We start from the raw sequence: 15,386 nt of genomic DNA, 5'->3' as shown, positions 1-15,386 counted from the left end.
TAACCATTTAAACCCTAATAAATAATAATGGAGGGAAAAAAATGTGTGGTTCTTACTAGCTGTGCTGGACTGCTGGTTGTTGCTTGTTATTAGTTCTATATAACTGTATCTCCTCCCCAACAAAAATATCTTGCTAGCAAACTTACAAGACGGAAGCGGCATTATTTTGTAGGCGAATATTCTAATAAAAAATTTATAATTATCTCTATGCGAAAATGCATTTTTTAATTATAAATAATAAATTGTAGACTTTAATTTTAATATATATAAAAATATAACTAAATAAATAAATCATATTTAATAAAAAATATTTTTAGTATCTTTATTGAAATAGATACCTGTTTTAAAATACAAGTTTAATCCATTCAATTATTTGAAATTAATTATGTCCTTCATCTCAAAGTAATAAAGATAGAATAAAAAAAAAATTAAAATTTAAAATTTTTTCATAAAAGTTTTAAACTGTTAAACAAAAACAATCATAAATAATTATAGAATTAACCTACTAAAAAATAAAAATTTATATATAATTATTTTATATAAAATTAATAATTAAAAATTATTAATAATTTAATATAACTTTTACATAAAAATAATTAGACGTGAATTTTCACCGAACTATTATTACGAAGAGATTTAATAACATGAATGGTTTTGTGATTGCCGGGCTATTAGTTGAATTTTGAGTGATTTTGATAGTGACGGTTGAATTACCGTTGCCAAGTGGCATTAGCATGTACATAGATGCATATATTCTTTCCACAAAAACAGTAATTGTGTTTGTGCCACACATGTAACTTATCTTGATTCCTTAACACATGTCCATTAGAGAAAGCTTTTCATTTCTCCGAGAACTCTTGGTTGCAATTTCAGTTGACTAAAGCCAAGTTTTAAATTCAAGAAAACAAAACAAACAAAATAGTGAGTGAAATAATCCTGAGATACAAGCAGTAAAATAATCCTGAGATACAAGACATGAACATGCATAATGCTCACATATGAACACGTGTTGCCATGGATAACATGCTCAATGGTCCTATATTATTGAGCGGAGCCGCAATGAAACATTTTCAATTTTATTGGTTTATGAAAATATTTTATTGAGATTTGTAGTTATCGCAGATTCATAATGCAATAATGCATAATTATAGATGGGAAAGTATAAAGAATCAATGGAATATTTAGAGAGTATTAAAGATATAACTATTAGTGTTATCTTTTTCTATGAGTTGAATTTTTTGGGATGAGTGGTATCATGACATGGTGTTAGAGCGCTAGATCTAAAAGATCAAGAGTTCGATCTTTGGTGAACTCCAAAATTAGTTTAAACTTTTGGAAAGATGTTTATTATCTCTAATACTCGGATGGTTATTCTAGATAGTATAAAAGATATTTATTTTATAATTCAATAGCCTATTATACAAATATTCCATTGTCTCCCTAGCGGGACAGAATCAAAATATAGCAGGTTAAAATGGTAACAAATTTCTTGCTTCTTCTTTTTTTTTTTTTTAAATTTGAGATATTAGGTTAATTTTGATTTTAACTATGACATTGGAAAAGAGTTATACCCTTTATAAAACTTTAACATGACAATATATAGAATTATCTCTAATAAGGTATATTTATATTCTATAAAATAAATTTTTATTTTGATACATATCAACAAAAAATAAATTTTTATATTTATCCAATTAAGTAGTATCAGATCAGTAAAAATAATTATTTTTATATTAAATATATAAATAATTATCTAAAAAATAAATATAATTAATGACGGTATAAACTATTTATTTTGATAATGTATTAAAAATAAATTCTAAAATAAAAATATATGAAAAGAAGTTACACAAGAAAATGATTGAAATACGTTTACTTAAGCCAAGTTAAAATCTATATTAGTAGATCATTTTGGTGTATTATGATGCACAATTTATTTTAGTGTATAATATAATAATTATGTAGCAAGGGTGGCAATATGTATTATATATGTGGATACTCAATTCAATCTGGTTTAGATAAGGTTGTCAATTCGATCCGTAATGGGTAGGATTTTCGTGCGGGTCGAATATGGTGCGGGTTGAGCCTCAATTCCACTCGACCAATTCACACTCTATATATGTATATGTTATATATTTATATAAAATATGTTTCAAGTAGATATTGAACAAAAAATTTTTTATTAAATACAAAAAATTCTTAGCTACTAAGAGAATAATATTAATTGATAATTTAATACGTTTTCTTTTTACATAAAAGTCAATTCTATTTTAATTTTTTTTAAATTATATAATAATGTTACATTTTTTTATAATTTGTGAGTAGAATCAGGTATCTGTAGGTTAAAAACGAATAAGATTAAAGTTGAGATATTCTCAACCTACGAATAAAGTAATAAAATTGAATTTATATAAAAATTTCAACTGTTAGAATTGGATCCAAAATCTACCTTACTCTATCCATAGTCACTCCTAAGTAGGCTAACTTTTTTTTTTATATTTAAAAAAAAATAACAAAAAAGGGAGTTGTATACTTGTGAATTGTGATGGCTGGCTGGCTGCATAGGATCACATCACCAGATAATGAAGCTTGAAATTGCCGCATTCTTTTCATTCTTTTAAAACACAGAACAGTTTGTTTATTCATATAATAAGGCCGCTACAAACCATCTTCCTCGGAGTGGCATGCATCAGTGGCGGAGCTTAGTTCAGACAAGGAGGGGCCATGGCCCCCCCAAACTTTTTATAAAAAAATTAGTAGTACTTTTTTAAAAAATAAAAAATAATTCAATTGGTTTAAATACTTTATTATGACTTAAAATATCCAATAAGTTCAATAAGCCACACTCTTTTTACTTTTAAGTTCAAATATAAAAAAATAAATATTTTTTATTTATTTAATTTAATATTATTTTATATTTTACTATTTATTTAATTTAATTTTTTATATGATAAAAAATAATAAAATATTCAATAAGTATTAATATTATTGTATTTGTATAAATTGATAAAAAAATTTCAATAAATATTATAAATTTTAATGTTTGTCCTTCTAACTTCTTCTTTACATATTCTACAGCATATATATTCAAATTTTTATATAAAATAATAATAAAAAATCAAAGAATTGATGCATTTTTTAAGAGGAATGCTAATATTTAAGAAGGAGAACATATAATTTTTATAATATTAACAATTGTAGTTCTTCTACTTTAATGAATCACGAAAAAAGTAAGATAAAACCTTCAAAAGTTTAAACAATTACATCTGATGAGTTTGACCTTAATTTTTTGGAACGAGACCCTAAAAAACGGCTTTAAATTTGGCAATATCACAAACTAGAGAGATGAGATTAGACGAACTTATCTTAAATGGGTCTATATCAAAAGTATTTTGACAATTATCTTCTATGTGGCCCCCAAAATTTTGTTTCAAATTCCGCCACTGGCATGCATCATCGTATTACTCTTTTCTTAAATAAGCACAAATAATAGTTTAATGACATGTTTAGTGATCAAGAGTTGTTTGGGTAAGCTTTTACAAAAATAATTTATATTTAAATATTTTATGTAAAAATATTTTTTATTTATTAATTATATTTAGATATAATAATATAAAGTATTTTTATTTATTTATTATATAAAAAAATATTTTTAATTTTTTTAAAAATATGTAAATTGAAGTTTTTAAATTTTTTTATTTTTTACTATTTTTATTTTTACTATTAAAAATTTTTTAAATTCGCTAAAACTAAAAAAAAAATATATAATTTTTTAACAGCTTAATAACACTTAACCAAACTCGTAAATCTTGTAATATTTTTATTTCTATTATTAAAATTTTGTCAAACATACTGAAAAATTAAAAAAAAAATTTCTAATAACACCTACACAAGTTCTTAACCATGTTACAAATATAATAAAAAATGTTTAATCATGTCATTATCATGATACTTAGTACTTATTATTGTCGTAGATACTTATCTCTCGCATCACAGCTAAATTTATGATAGCGCGTTACATCAACACTTAAATATTTTATATTAAAAAATATTGTTTATACAGCACATATTCCTAACACTTGTATAAAAATACAATTATTATTAATTAATTAATTGTGTATCTAAAATATTTTTAATTAACAAAATAAGTATTAACTGTTAAGTAAATATGGATATTAAAATAGTATATATTATTAAGAGCGTAATCATACTATAATGATTTATTTATATTTGTATTTACAGGTCTGTTACATATATAAGTCTTTTTGGCTTACAAATTATACAAGTTGGGTAAGTCCAACAAAAGCCACGTGCACCACACTCCCCACACTCGAACGTAAATACACGCGCGTTACTCAACCGTTTCCTTTTTTCAAAGCGCGCTCATTATGAAAGATTCTTTCTATTCTTCCTCAATCAAAACCCAAACCCTTAAAATTTAAGCCACATTCGAAACCAAACAAAGTTCTGAAGAAACCGTCCAACTCATCGCGAAAAGTAAAAGAAACCAAGAAGAAAACATACAAATTTCTATAAAAAAATACTAAAAAGAAGGAACAAACATTATTCAAGGTACTGTTTCATTTTTCTTCTAGGTTTTTCACATTTCTGTTTCTGATTTCGAAATCGAAGCACTATATCGTCGTATTTCTCTCTCTGTTTCACTGTTCTTGGTTTAGATCTCATATTACTATTCTGATGAAACTGTTTAAGTCGTTTACGCTGTTCTAGGTTTTTCTTTATCGTTTACTAGTGAATGGTTTAACGTGTGTTTTGATCTATTTTTGTGCATGTTTTGTGCATGTTTGCATATTTTTTAAGTAGATTTGTATACATATAAACTCTGTATTGAATTTTAAGTGAAATGATTTTTGGGTGTATATGAAGGATTTTTGGGTGGTATTTTGAACTTAAAAGTAGAGGTGTATGAGACTGATATATATATATATATATATATATATATATATATATATATATATATATATATATATATATATATATATATATATATATATTAAGAGTATTTAAGTGTAACTGGTGATGTTCTAATTGTCCTTGACATTGTAGTGTCATTGTATGCATGCTTGGTTGAGTTGAATATGATTTTAAACTCATTTAGTTTTGTTTAATCGAAAAAACAAAAAATGTGTATAGGACTGTATTTGGGTGTATGCGGCTGGTATTTGGGTGTACGTGACTGGTATTTGGGTGTATTTTTTATCTATTGACAGTATTTCTTTTTCTTGCAGAAAAAATGACAACCAAGAACCAATGCAAAAAAAATACAATGCGAAAAAAACAAAAGACTTGAAGTGTGCCACTAGATTATTGAGTGAAAAATTTGAAAAGATGAGCGAGCCAAAGAAAGCGATCGTTCGTGAATTAGGTTTTGGTGGACTCATGCACATCCCACCAATGAATGTGCCTCACAAACTATTAAAAGAGTTGGCTAACTCCTTTAAATTGGGCAAAAACACACTGAAAACAAGCTATAGTTCCTTTAAAGTTAAACCCAAAATAATAAGGGCTGCCCTAGGTCTCAATGCATCAGGTAACTGATTACAGAAAATCTCTATACTTTCATTCTTTGTAATATATTTTTCGTAATATCTTATTCTGATCTCATGTAATCAAGTAATAAATTTAGGTGTATATGAGTGATATTTGGGTGTATTTCAAGTGATTTGGAGTGTAAATTGTTTTCTTTTTTATAGGAGATCTATTTCCTGATAAAGTGAGTTATAAGAAACTTTCTGAAGAGAACAAACTGATTTTTAGAAGGTTCCAGGGGAACACTCTAAAGAATATGACCGATGACATGATGAGTATCGGTGTTGAAAACGAACAAGATCGCCTGAGCCCTGATGTTCAAGAGGATTTTCATCCTCTATATTCAGATGGCGTTCTTGTTGCCAACAACAATAAACAAAGTATCTCCTGTGCACCTAGCTCCAATTTTTGAGATGGACAAAATAACGGAGGGCAACTGGGGAGCCTATGTGCTGAATTTCATCATCAAAGACATAACAAATTACCGTCTGAAAAAGAAAAAATAATCGACGGCTGCCTCTTTGCCTTGATGATAATTTATTTTTATCTGGCAAAAAACACAGACAAAAAAGGAGAAAAAAATCTTGGACTACCCTGGATTAGCAACTAGAATAAAGAGCTGATGGTTGCAAGGATGAGAGCAGAGATAGATGGTCATATGGTAAGTAGTGATCAGAATACATTCTCTAATTTGGGTGTATTTTATTTACGTAGATGTTGTAAACTAACATTTCTACTGTTTTAGGGTATCGTCAAGAAGGTAGAAACAAAAAAGAAAGAAAAAAAAAAAAAAGAAAGAAGAAAAAAAAAGAAGGCATGGTCATCATCTGAGAGTGATCCATCAGAGACTAAAGTTAATTTTTTCTCTGAGTCAGAGGAACCTAGAAGGAAACAACCCAAAAAGACGGCAAAAAAGTAAGTAACATTTTTTGGTGTATTTTATCAGTTTTAGGATATTTTTTCCTAATGATTGTTTGCTTTCCAGAAAGGAATCCAGAAAGAGGAAGTAGATTTTAGAGGATTCCAATTCAGAAAGCAAAAGTGAATCCAATGGTGAGTAAGATTCTGAAATTATTATCACTTTCTTTCTTGTTTCTATCAAAATTTAATGTATTAACAGAGAGTTTCTCATTTAATTTCAAGAGTAAGGAATCGTTGCCAATTAAAAAGCAAAAATCAAAGAAAAAATTCAAACTCCTGCCAAAAAATATGCACTGCTTTCGAGAGTATTTCATCATTAATATTGTTGTATTTGTCTGATTCATAATTTTTTTATTTTCAGGATGCAATCCAAAAAAAGAAAGCAAATAATTGAGGATTCGTCTTTTGAAGAAGAAATTCATTCCTATGATGTGTAAGATACTTTCTAAAGCTATCTTACACTTTATCATCAAAATTATATTTTGTTAACATGTACTTTTGAATGTACTGTCAGAACTGAAATTGGAAGTGAAATAATAGAAGAATTTTCAAGACAATAAAAAAGAAAAAAACAAACGAAGAGGCTGCTGCATAGGGATATGTTGAATTTGGGTGTATATTACCATTTTTAAGATGTTTTGGTTGCTGATTATTATTCTTGCTTTATTTGATAGAATTTTGATATCATAATTTAACTAAATAGTATTTTTTTTGAATGATGTTTATTCTATACTTAAAATGCTGGAGGTGAACTTAGCAAACGAGACTAATCCTTTGTTTTAAGGACAAACGGATCAAAGCAGTGTAAACATACTTTTGGATAGCATATAATTTTTTTCTTATACCATTTTTTAAATTCTTTTTTTACCATATTCTTCTAATTCTGTATACATTTATTTTAGAACAAAGAGCCCTTTAATGTTTTATTCAAGAAAAAAAAACAGAAAAAAAAATCTGCAACTACGTAAGTTCTTTAAAAAAAAGAGCCTTTTCGGGTGTATTTGGTTATTATTTGGGTGGATTTCAGGTTGAGTCGGGAAGAAGAATCGGTCAATGACCCAGCTCAACAACAGATGGTCGTTTTTCAACCGCCCTCTGAACCGCTTAATATGTAAGTTTTACAACTAAATTTCAACCTTCTAATAATATATTTTAAAGGCCTTTCTTAACATTTTATTTTTGTCTTGTTTAGAGTTCTAATTCAACTATGCCTGCCGTCATCCCAGACAACATCAGCAAGTCCTGTGCCACCATTTGAACCATTCCCCCAACAGAGAGGTGAGGAATAATATTCGGGTGTATTTAGTTATTGTTTGGGTGTATTATTTTCTTATTTGGGTGTATATCTTGAAAATTGAGCTGTAATTAATTCTTGGTTAAATTACACAGTTAGTCCCTATACTTTCAGTGAAATTGTAAATTGGTCCCTACAGTTTAAAAGTTTGTAATTGGGTCCTTGAAGTAAATTAAAATTTGTAATTGGGTCCCTACCGTCAAACTCCGTTTGATTTAACGGAATATTCGACAGCATATTCGCCCCTTGAGCATGTGAGTTGCACGTGCAGAAGCTGGACTGACAAAAGGCTCGTTATTTCTTAGTTCCAAATTTTTGTAATGACCAAAAACCCCACTGAGACCCTTCATTATCCTCGCGCTTCATCTCCAATAGAATATGTCTCTGCTCATGCTTCCCTTCTATCGTTGAAATTGATCATCGAGTGTGGTTCGGACTGTATAGAGTTGCTTTCTGATTGACATTGTTGGCAGCTGAAGAGTGAAATGTGCAATAGAGAAACACTAAAACAGGTAAGAGTTCATAACCCCCAGTCCGTTCACAGCTGTGAGTTGAATGTTATGGTTTGATTCCGGTTTTTTTTTTCCAGTGGAGGTTAGAGTATCTACTGTAGTTAGGGTTTCTTTGATAAATTTGTTTTTTCTAGTAGTGATGGGAGATTCTGTGTTTACCCTTGATCTCTACCATGGTGGTCAGATGGTTAGCAGGAAAGGAGGGAAAGAATACCTTGGTGGAATGGTAGTGGAAGGGTTGCAGTTTGAGTTAGATGAGTGGTCGTTACAAGAAATTGTTGCAGCGCTAAAAGAAATTGGATACACAGGCAATGCTAAAATTTGGTGGAACGAACCTGTAGTTGCATTGAAGGATGGTCTTAGGGAGTTGAAGTCTGATGGAGATGCAACGAGAATGGGTAAGTTTGTAGTGGAACAAGAGACTAAACACTGCCATGTGTATGCGGTTAATGGATGTAGACAAGGAAATGGGGGTTGAGATAACCTCAAATGATGAGGACTATATACCCTCTGATGGTGAGTACAGTGGTAATGATTTAGTTGAAGTAGAAGTGGTAAGTCAATCAGACTCTTCAAGTGAAGATAACAGATTTGATGACAGTGCTGACGATGGTGATCATGAGGATCATTTTGTCTTTAATGTTGAAGAAGAAAACCAACAAGGTCAGCATCCAAATTCCTTCGGTGGTAACAGTGGCTCATTAGGAACAGATGATAATAATGTTGATGTGGGAGTTGGTGTTGAAAATAACACAGAAGGGGTGACTAAAGATGGAGCAGAAATTGATGTTGGAGATATTTCTTCGGATTATGATACAGAGTCATTGGACAGCTCTGATGGAGATTCTGATGAGCCCGTAAGAAGAAAGAGGTATCCTAGATATAATGAAGCTGACATGAGTGTTGATTATGATTTTCGGTTGGGGACTGAGTTTAAATCTATTGCTGAGTTTAAGGAGGCTATTAAGGAACATGCATTATTGAATGGGAGGGACATCAGATATGTCAAGAATAATTAGGTTAGATGCAGAGTCAAATGCAAGGGTTTAGGCGGAGAGTGTCCATGGATGGCATTTGCAGGTAAAGTAGAAAAATCTGGCTATGTTAGGCTGAAGACATTGAAAAGCAAACACACTTGTGGGAGGAACTACAGTGGCCGTATTGCATCCAGCAATTGGATTGCTAAGAAAATCACCAATAACTTAAGTAGAGGAGAAGATATGAAGCTGGGGACTGTAATTCAAACAATTCAAGAAAAATACATGGCAAATATATCTGTGTGGAAGGCTTACTGGGCAAGAAGAAAGGCAAGGGAAGTTGTGCATGGGAAGGCAGTGCAGCAATATGGGAGGATTAGAGACTACTGTGCAAAGGTCTTTAGAGCAAACCCTGGATCGACATTGAAGCTGAAGTTGGATAGACCCTGTCCAACAATCCAACCAAGGTTTGTACGAATGTACATGTATCTCGATGCTGTGAAGAAAGGGTTCCTGGCTGCTTGTAGGCCTATTATAGGATTCGATGGTTGCCATCTGAAGAGTGATCATGGACAACAATTGTTGGTTGCTGTGGGCAGAGATCCTAATGATAACTACTTTCCCCTAGCAGTTACAGCAGTAGAGGCAGAGACTAAGGATTCATGGGCCTGGTTCTTAGAGTTGCTACTTCAGGACATTGGGGACTTCACAAATAAGAAATGGGTCTTTATATCAAACCAGTAAAACAAAAGATATTAATTTTAGTTTTCTATGAACTCATTTTTATAATTTTCTATGAATTTCATTCTTACTTCAGCTGACCATTGATCACTTGGCAGGGGCTACTTCAAGTATTTCATGAAATGCTTCTGGGAGTGGAGCATCGATTTTGCCTTCGACATCTCTATGCCAACTGTAAGAAGGCTTTTGGTGGGGTACAGTTTTAAGGGACTTAATACTTTCTACTGTTAAAGCAACTTATGTGGAGGAGTGGAATAGAAAGATGGATCGTTTGAAAGAGGTAAATAAAGAATGTTATGACAAGTTGGCAGCCCTGGATCCTAAGGTATGGACTAAATCTCACTTCACTCCATATGCCAAGAGTGATATGCTAATGAACAACATATCCGAGACTTTTAATGGACAAATTTTAGAAGCTCGTGATAAGCCCATTTTGACCATGTTTGAGTGGATTATATGTTATTGGATGGGGAGGTTTGCTGAGAAGAAGAAAAAGGGGGCTAAGTTCATGGGAAAAATACTGCCCAAGCCTAGAAAGAGGTTAGACATTATATGTAGAAGGTCCATGGAATGGCAACCTAGGTGGGCTGGAGATTTAAAGTATGAGGTTTCACATAAAAATAAGATGATTCAAGAGAGGTTTGTTGTAGATTTGCTAGCCGGTTCATGTAGTTGTAGGTTCTGGGGACTGGCTGGCATGCCTTGTCAGCATGCTTGTTCTGCAATCTTCATGAAAGGAGACAACCCTGAGGACTACTGCAGTAACTATTACACACCAGCAGCATATCTGGCATGCTATGAGACAACACTCAATCCAATTAATGGTGAAAATATGTGGCCAAAGGTCGAACTTGAGACAATTAGACCTCCAATTTTTAGGGTCAAGCCTGGAAGACCTAGGAGAGTAAGGATTAGAGAGCACGATGAGGATAGATCACAAACAAAACTGAGGAGGAGTGGAACATCAGTTACCTGCAGCAACTGTGACTAATATATGGACACAATAGGAGACATTGTCCCAATCCAGACATAACAGGTATCTGCGTTTATATCTTGACTCCTCATAGTTTGGTATTTTTGTACTCTATCACTAAGCCTGTGTGTTCTTTGTTTTCAGGAAACAACCCTGGATCTGAAACTGTTGCTCCTCAGGGTAGTGCTCCTGCACCTGCTCCTCATGGTAGTGCCCCTGCTCCTACTCCTGCTGAAACTTCCACTACTAGATCTGCCATTGTTAGCCAAAGAGGAAGGGGAAGGAGAAGGGGACATGGCAGAGGAAGATCCAGACCTGGAAAGGCTAGATCTGCTACTCCTGCTGTTGCTGTTTCTCAGCCTGCACCTGCACCACCTGCATCAGCTACAACTACTCCACCAATGACTGCACCAGCTCCACCACTGCCTCCACCAGATTCAAGAAGTTCCACAGTTCTACCACTGCCTCTTCCAGCAAATCCACCACAACCTAGACCAGTTCCAACAAGGTCCATAGCTCCACCACTGCCTAAGACAAAAAATTTTTGTGTAAGACGCAGTGGAAGACTTAAGATAGGTGTGAGGAAGGCAAAAGTTGGACCAAGTGAAACCGTAGACCTCACAGCAGATTAGTTTTTTTAAGTAATTATGACTGAGTAGTATTAGTTTTTTGGCTGTGGCTGTGAACTTTATTATATCCTATGTCCATGTACTGTTAGTGGCTTATGAAACACTTTTGTCGAACACTATTTAGGATGCTTGTTTTGTTTTGTCGCTTTTGTTATATTGGGCATATGGCTAGCTGTTTTGGAGGGACCACTTTGACTATTATTTAATATGAATGTTAATTACTTTACTCTATATTATGTCTACTAGAGCTTTCTGCAAAGGGACGAAATGAATGTAAATAATTTTTCAGAATCACCTGTCATTGATAAAAAAAGATGATTACATTCAGCAGTAAACACTATTCAAATACACTGTAGATACACTTTTTCTCCTAACTCATCAAACTTAGTTAAACCAATACACTGTAAATATTACCACCAACACACAACTCAATATCATCTTCTGCAATTGTTTCTGCTTCTTTATGTCACTCTCCACTCTGCCAATTTGTTGTTAGAGCAATGTAAAATCAGAATGCAATCTTCCTACACTTGCTTCCATGCGTCCTATCTCTATATTTAATCTATCTTTCTTTCTTTCTTGTGCCTTTAGTAGTGCAGCATTCATAGATTCATCCAACCTTACAAAATCTCCACCATGTTTTGAGCATCCTTCCGTTTGATTTCTGTGTTGGGTGCATTGAGATTGAGCCCCATCCATGTCTTCTTCATCAATCCATTCAAAAAACTTGCATCTTCTACTGGGACAGGATATAAATCTTCTATTTGGGTTCATCACAGTACTGGAGGTTCGGAGTGTCAGTAGATCTCCACAAAAGCAGTGAGTCATTCTCCCCTTTCCCATCACCTCTTCCTCTCTATCAATCCACTCAAAATAATTACACTTTGGTAATTTACAACAAGCAATAAATCTCCTACCTAGGCTGTTCATAGACGACGACGAGAGCACCACCATCTCTTCCTCACAGAAGCATTGATGTCTTCTCTTGTTCATACTCCTGGATGTTGAGCTTCCTTAGGACAATTGGTTTGGGTCCATCACAGCTTGAAAAAAACCTTCAACCCTAACAAAGGGACACAGATACTGGAGGAACGTTATGAGAGATAAGGGCATTCTGGTAAAATAACAACATTTAACGTCTCTACTCACGCTAAACGTTAGTAGGGACCCAATTACAAATTTTAATTTACTTCAGGGACTCAATTACAAACTTTTAAACTGTAGAGACCAATTTGTAATTTCACTGAAAGGGTAGGGACTAACTGTGTAATTTAACCTTAATTTTTTTATAATTTGATTCATTTTCTCTAACCCTGCAACACTCCACAACCCCAGAAAGTTGATGAAAGCACACCGACGGTGCCACTAGCTCCATCTAAAATGTAAGTTCAGCACAATATAACTTAGTTTTCGATATCATTCATCTATTCTTATTCTTATAGTACGATATATGTCAACACGCAATGATCCAGCCCCTGAAACCACTGCTGCTGCACTATTGATGATAGTCCGGACAACATTCTACGTACCTAGAGAATTTCCGTTGCCATCATTCAGCCTTGGCTTCACTGATTCAAGCCAAGAAAAAATACAGACCCAAGAGGGACAAGGGAAACCAGAACCTCAGGTGGAAAAAAGTATGAAAACCAGAGTACTAATAGAAGGATTAAATAAGCTGGTGGAAAAAATTGCAAAGAGTGAAGTAAAGACAGCACTGAATTTTACAGAGGGAAAAAGTCCCCCAATTAAAAAGCAGACTGTGGGCCAGATTTTTGACAAGTTTGAAACTCCTGGAATGAGCAATTTAATGTCGAACAAAATGAAAGAAAAATGCTACCTCTGGGCCACACGTATAAGGACATACGGGGACAAAAGTACTGATGAGTATGATCTAGTTTGCACACTCAATGCCCAACAATTATTGGTGTTGTCAAGAGTCCACTTTGCATCTTTAAAAGCTACTTCATATATCAAAGCTGACATAATATTAGAATAAGATTAATGATTATATTACGACATGTGATTGCAATATTAATTGATGTAATTAATTTGGGTATTTTATTTTTCTAGATTGTCATTGCTATGTGCCTGATCCTAAACCAAAAAAATATAAAAAAATTTTAAGAAAAAATTTACTGTCTCCCACCTAATATTGTGGTAAGGTGTAATGTAATAAAATTTGGGTGTATTTGTGTAATCTTTTGGGTGTATTAAAAGATTTCTTTTGGTGTTTCACAAATGCTGCAGAACATGACCATTGGAAATTATGCAGGTGGGGAGTTCTTACAGCCGAAATCCAAAAAGCTATTTATGATCAAAGACTACCCAATGTTTATACCCTTTTTGGACCTGAAAAAATTAGCATCACATCCATATGTAAGTTTTCGTTTCTAAAACTTCTTATCACAATTCTTTGATTATGTGCGAATTAAACTAAAACACTGTTCAATGTATACATGCTTCAGATTTTTGCACCTGTTTTCTATTCATAGCATTGGTGGATATGGATGGCTGACGTAAGAAAGAAAAAATTTATATACTTGACTCGTATCACAAGGAGTGTCCCTCCAAAACCAGAATGAATCTAAATAAATTTGTTGTAAGTTGATTATGTTTTTTGCGTTTTAAAATTTGGGTATATTTCAATTCAAACTAAGGTGTACAGTGTGATCCTTTGGGTGTATTCATTTATTAGATTTATTTTTTCTTATATTTTGCTTTGTTTTTTGTTTTTAGGGGTACGTGATTTCGAGAATTAGGATATATGCCAGGGGCACCTCTCAAGAAAAAAGATCGTGAAATTGAACCTCCATACATTGACATTTCAGGCCAACAAACATCGTATAAATCTTTCACTCCAAAAATTGTGTTTTCTCTTGTTGTCCTATTTTAATTTGCTAAATTATTTTTTGTTTTCAACTATGATTGTGCTGTTTATGTAATTAAATGACTTGAAATAATCCAGCCTCAAAACGTTAAAAAGGGAAAGTATGAGTAGGACAATTAGACTCAGGTAATTGTGTTTAAAACTATATAACTCTCTATTACTTTTCTAAATTAACAGAGTTGATTAAAAGAATATTCTTTTAAACTGTAGGTGGAGGTGGACCACTTTAGAGTTGAATTTGCTTCCCGAATTCTTTTTCATGAGATGAATCATGATAGAGATACAGCGATCAGGGAAAGTGAAGCAATGAGATTGTCCAAGCCATCTGCAGTGTTGTTGAATCCATATTGTTAAGTATATTCATATGATATTGACAGTGACAGTAATTAATTTCAGTGTTATTTAGTCTTGAAATAGTTTGAACACTTCTTGTAAATTTTGTGAATATTTAATCCAGTTGTATTATAAATTTTTTTGCATAAATGAACTATCTGTGCTATATTCAAAAGCTGTAAATTACAGGTTCAAAAAAAATAAAGGAAAACAATACCAAACCAACTAATACGCCCAATTACTTTAATAATACACCCAAATATAACCCGTATACACCCAAATATATACTCTAAAATCCTATACCCTAAAACCCTAAACCCTAAACCCTAAAACCTAAACCTTAAACCCCTAAACTCCTAAACCCCTAAACCCTAAACTTCTAAACCCTAAACCCTAAACCCTAAAACCCTAAACTCTAAAAACTAAACAAGACACTAATTTCTAACATAAAATGCAGCATCTGAAAAATATAAAATTAAAATATCAAACAAAAGAGAATTCAGAAATACACCCAAAAAACTGAGCGGATACATCAATATCCTGTAATTATACACCCAAAAACCTATCCC

General features: G+C 32.5%; 1 protein-coding gene across 1 annotated transcript; it reads left to right on the top strand.

Annotated features, from left to right (window-relative positions):
- Positions 1–9,344: 9,344 nt before the first annotated feature.
- LOC140177467 (uncharacterized) lies at positions 9,345–10,201 on the top strand. Its single transcript, XM_072210579.1, has 2 exons — positions 9,345–9,977; positions 10,094–10,201. The coding sequence occupies exons 1-2, from the start codon at positions 9,345–9,347 to the stop codon at positions 10,199–10,201; spliced, it is 741 nt and encodes a 246-aa protein (XP_072066680.1).
- Positions 10,202–15,386: the final 5,185 nt, after the last annotated feature.

The sequence above is a fragment of the Arachis hypogaea genome, chromosome 13, assembly GCF_003086295.3.
Source record: "Arachis hypogaea cultivar Tifrunner chromosome 13, arahy.Tifrunner.gnm2.J5K5, whole genome shotgun sequence".
Lineage (NCBI taxonomy): Eukaryota > Viridiplantae > Streptophyta > Magnoliopsida > Fabales > Fabaceae > Arachis > Arachis hypogaea.
This window is presented reverse-complemented; position numbering and strand designations above follow the sequence as displayed.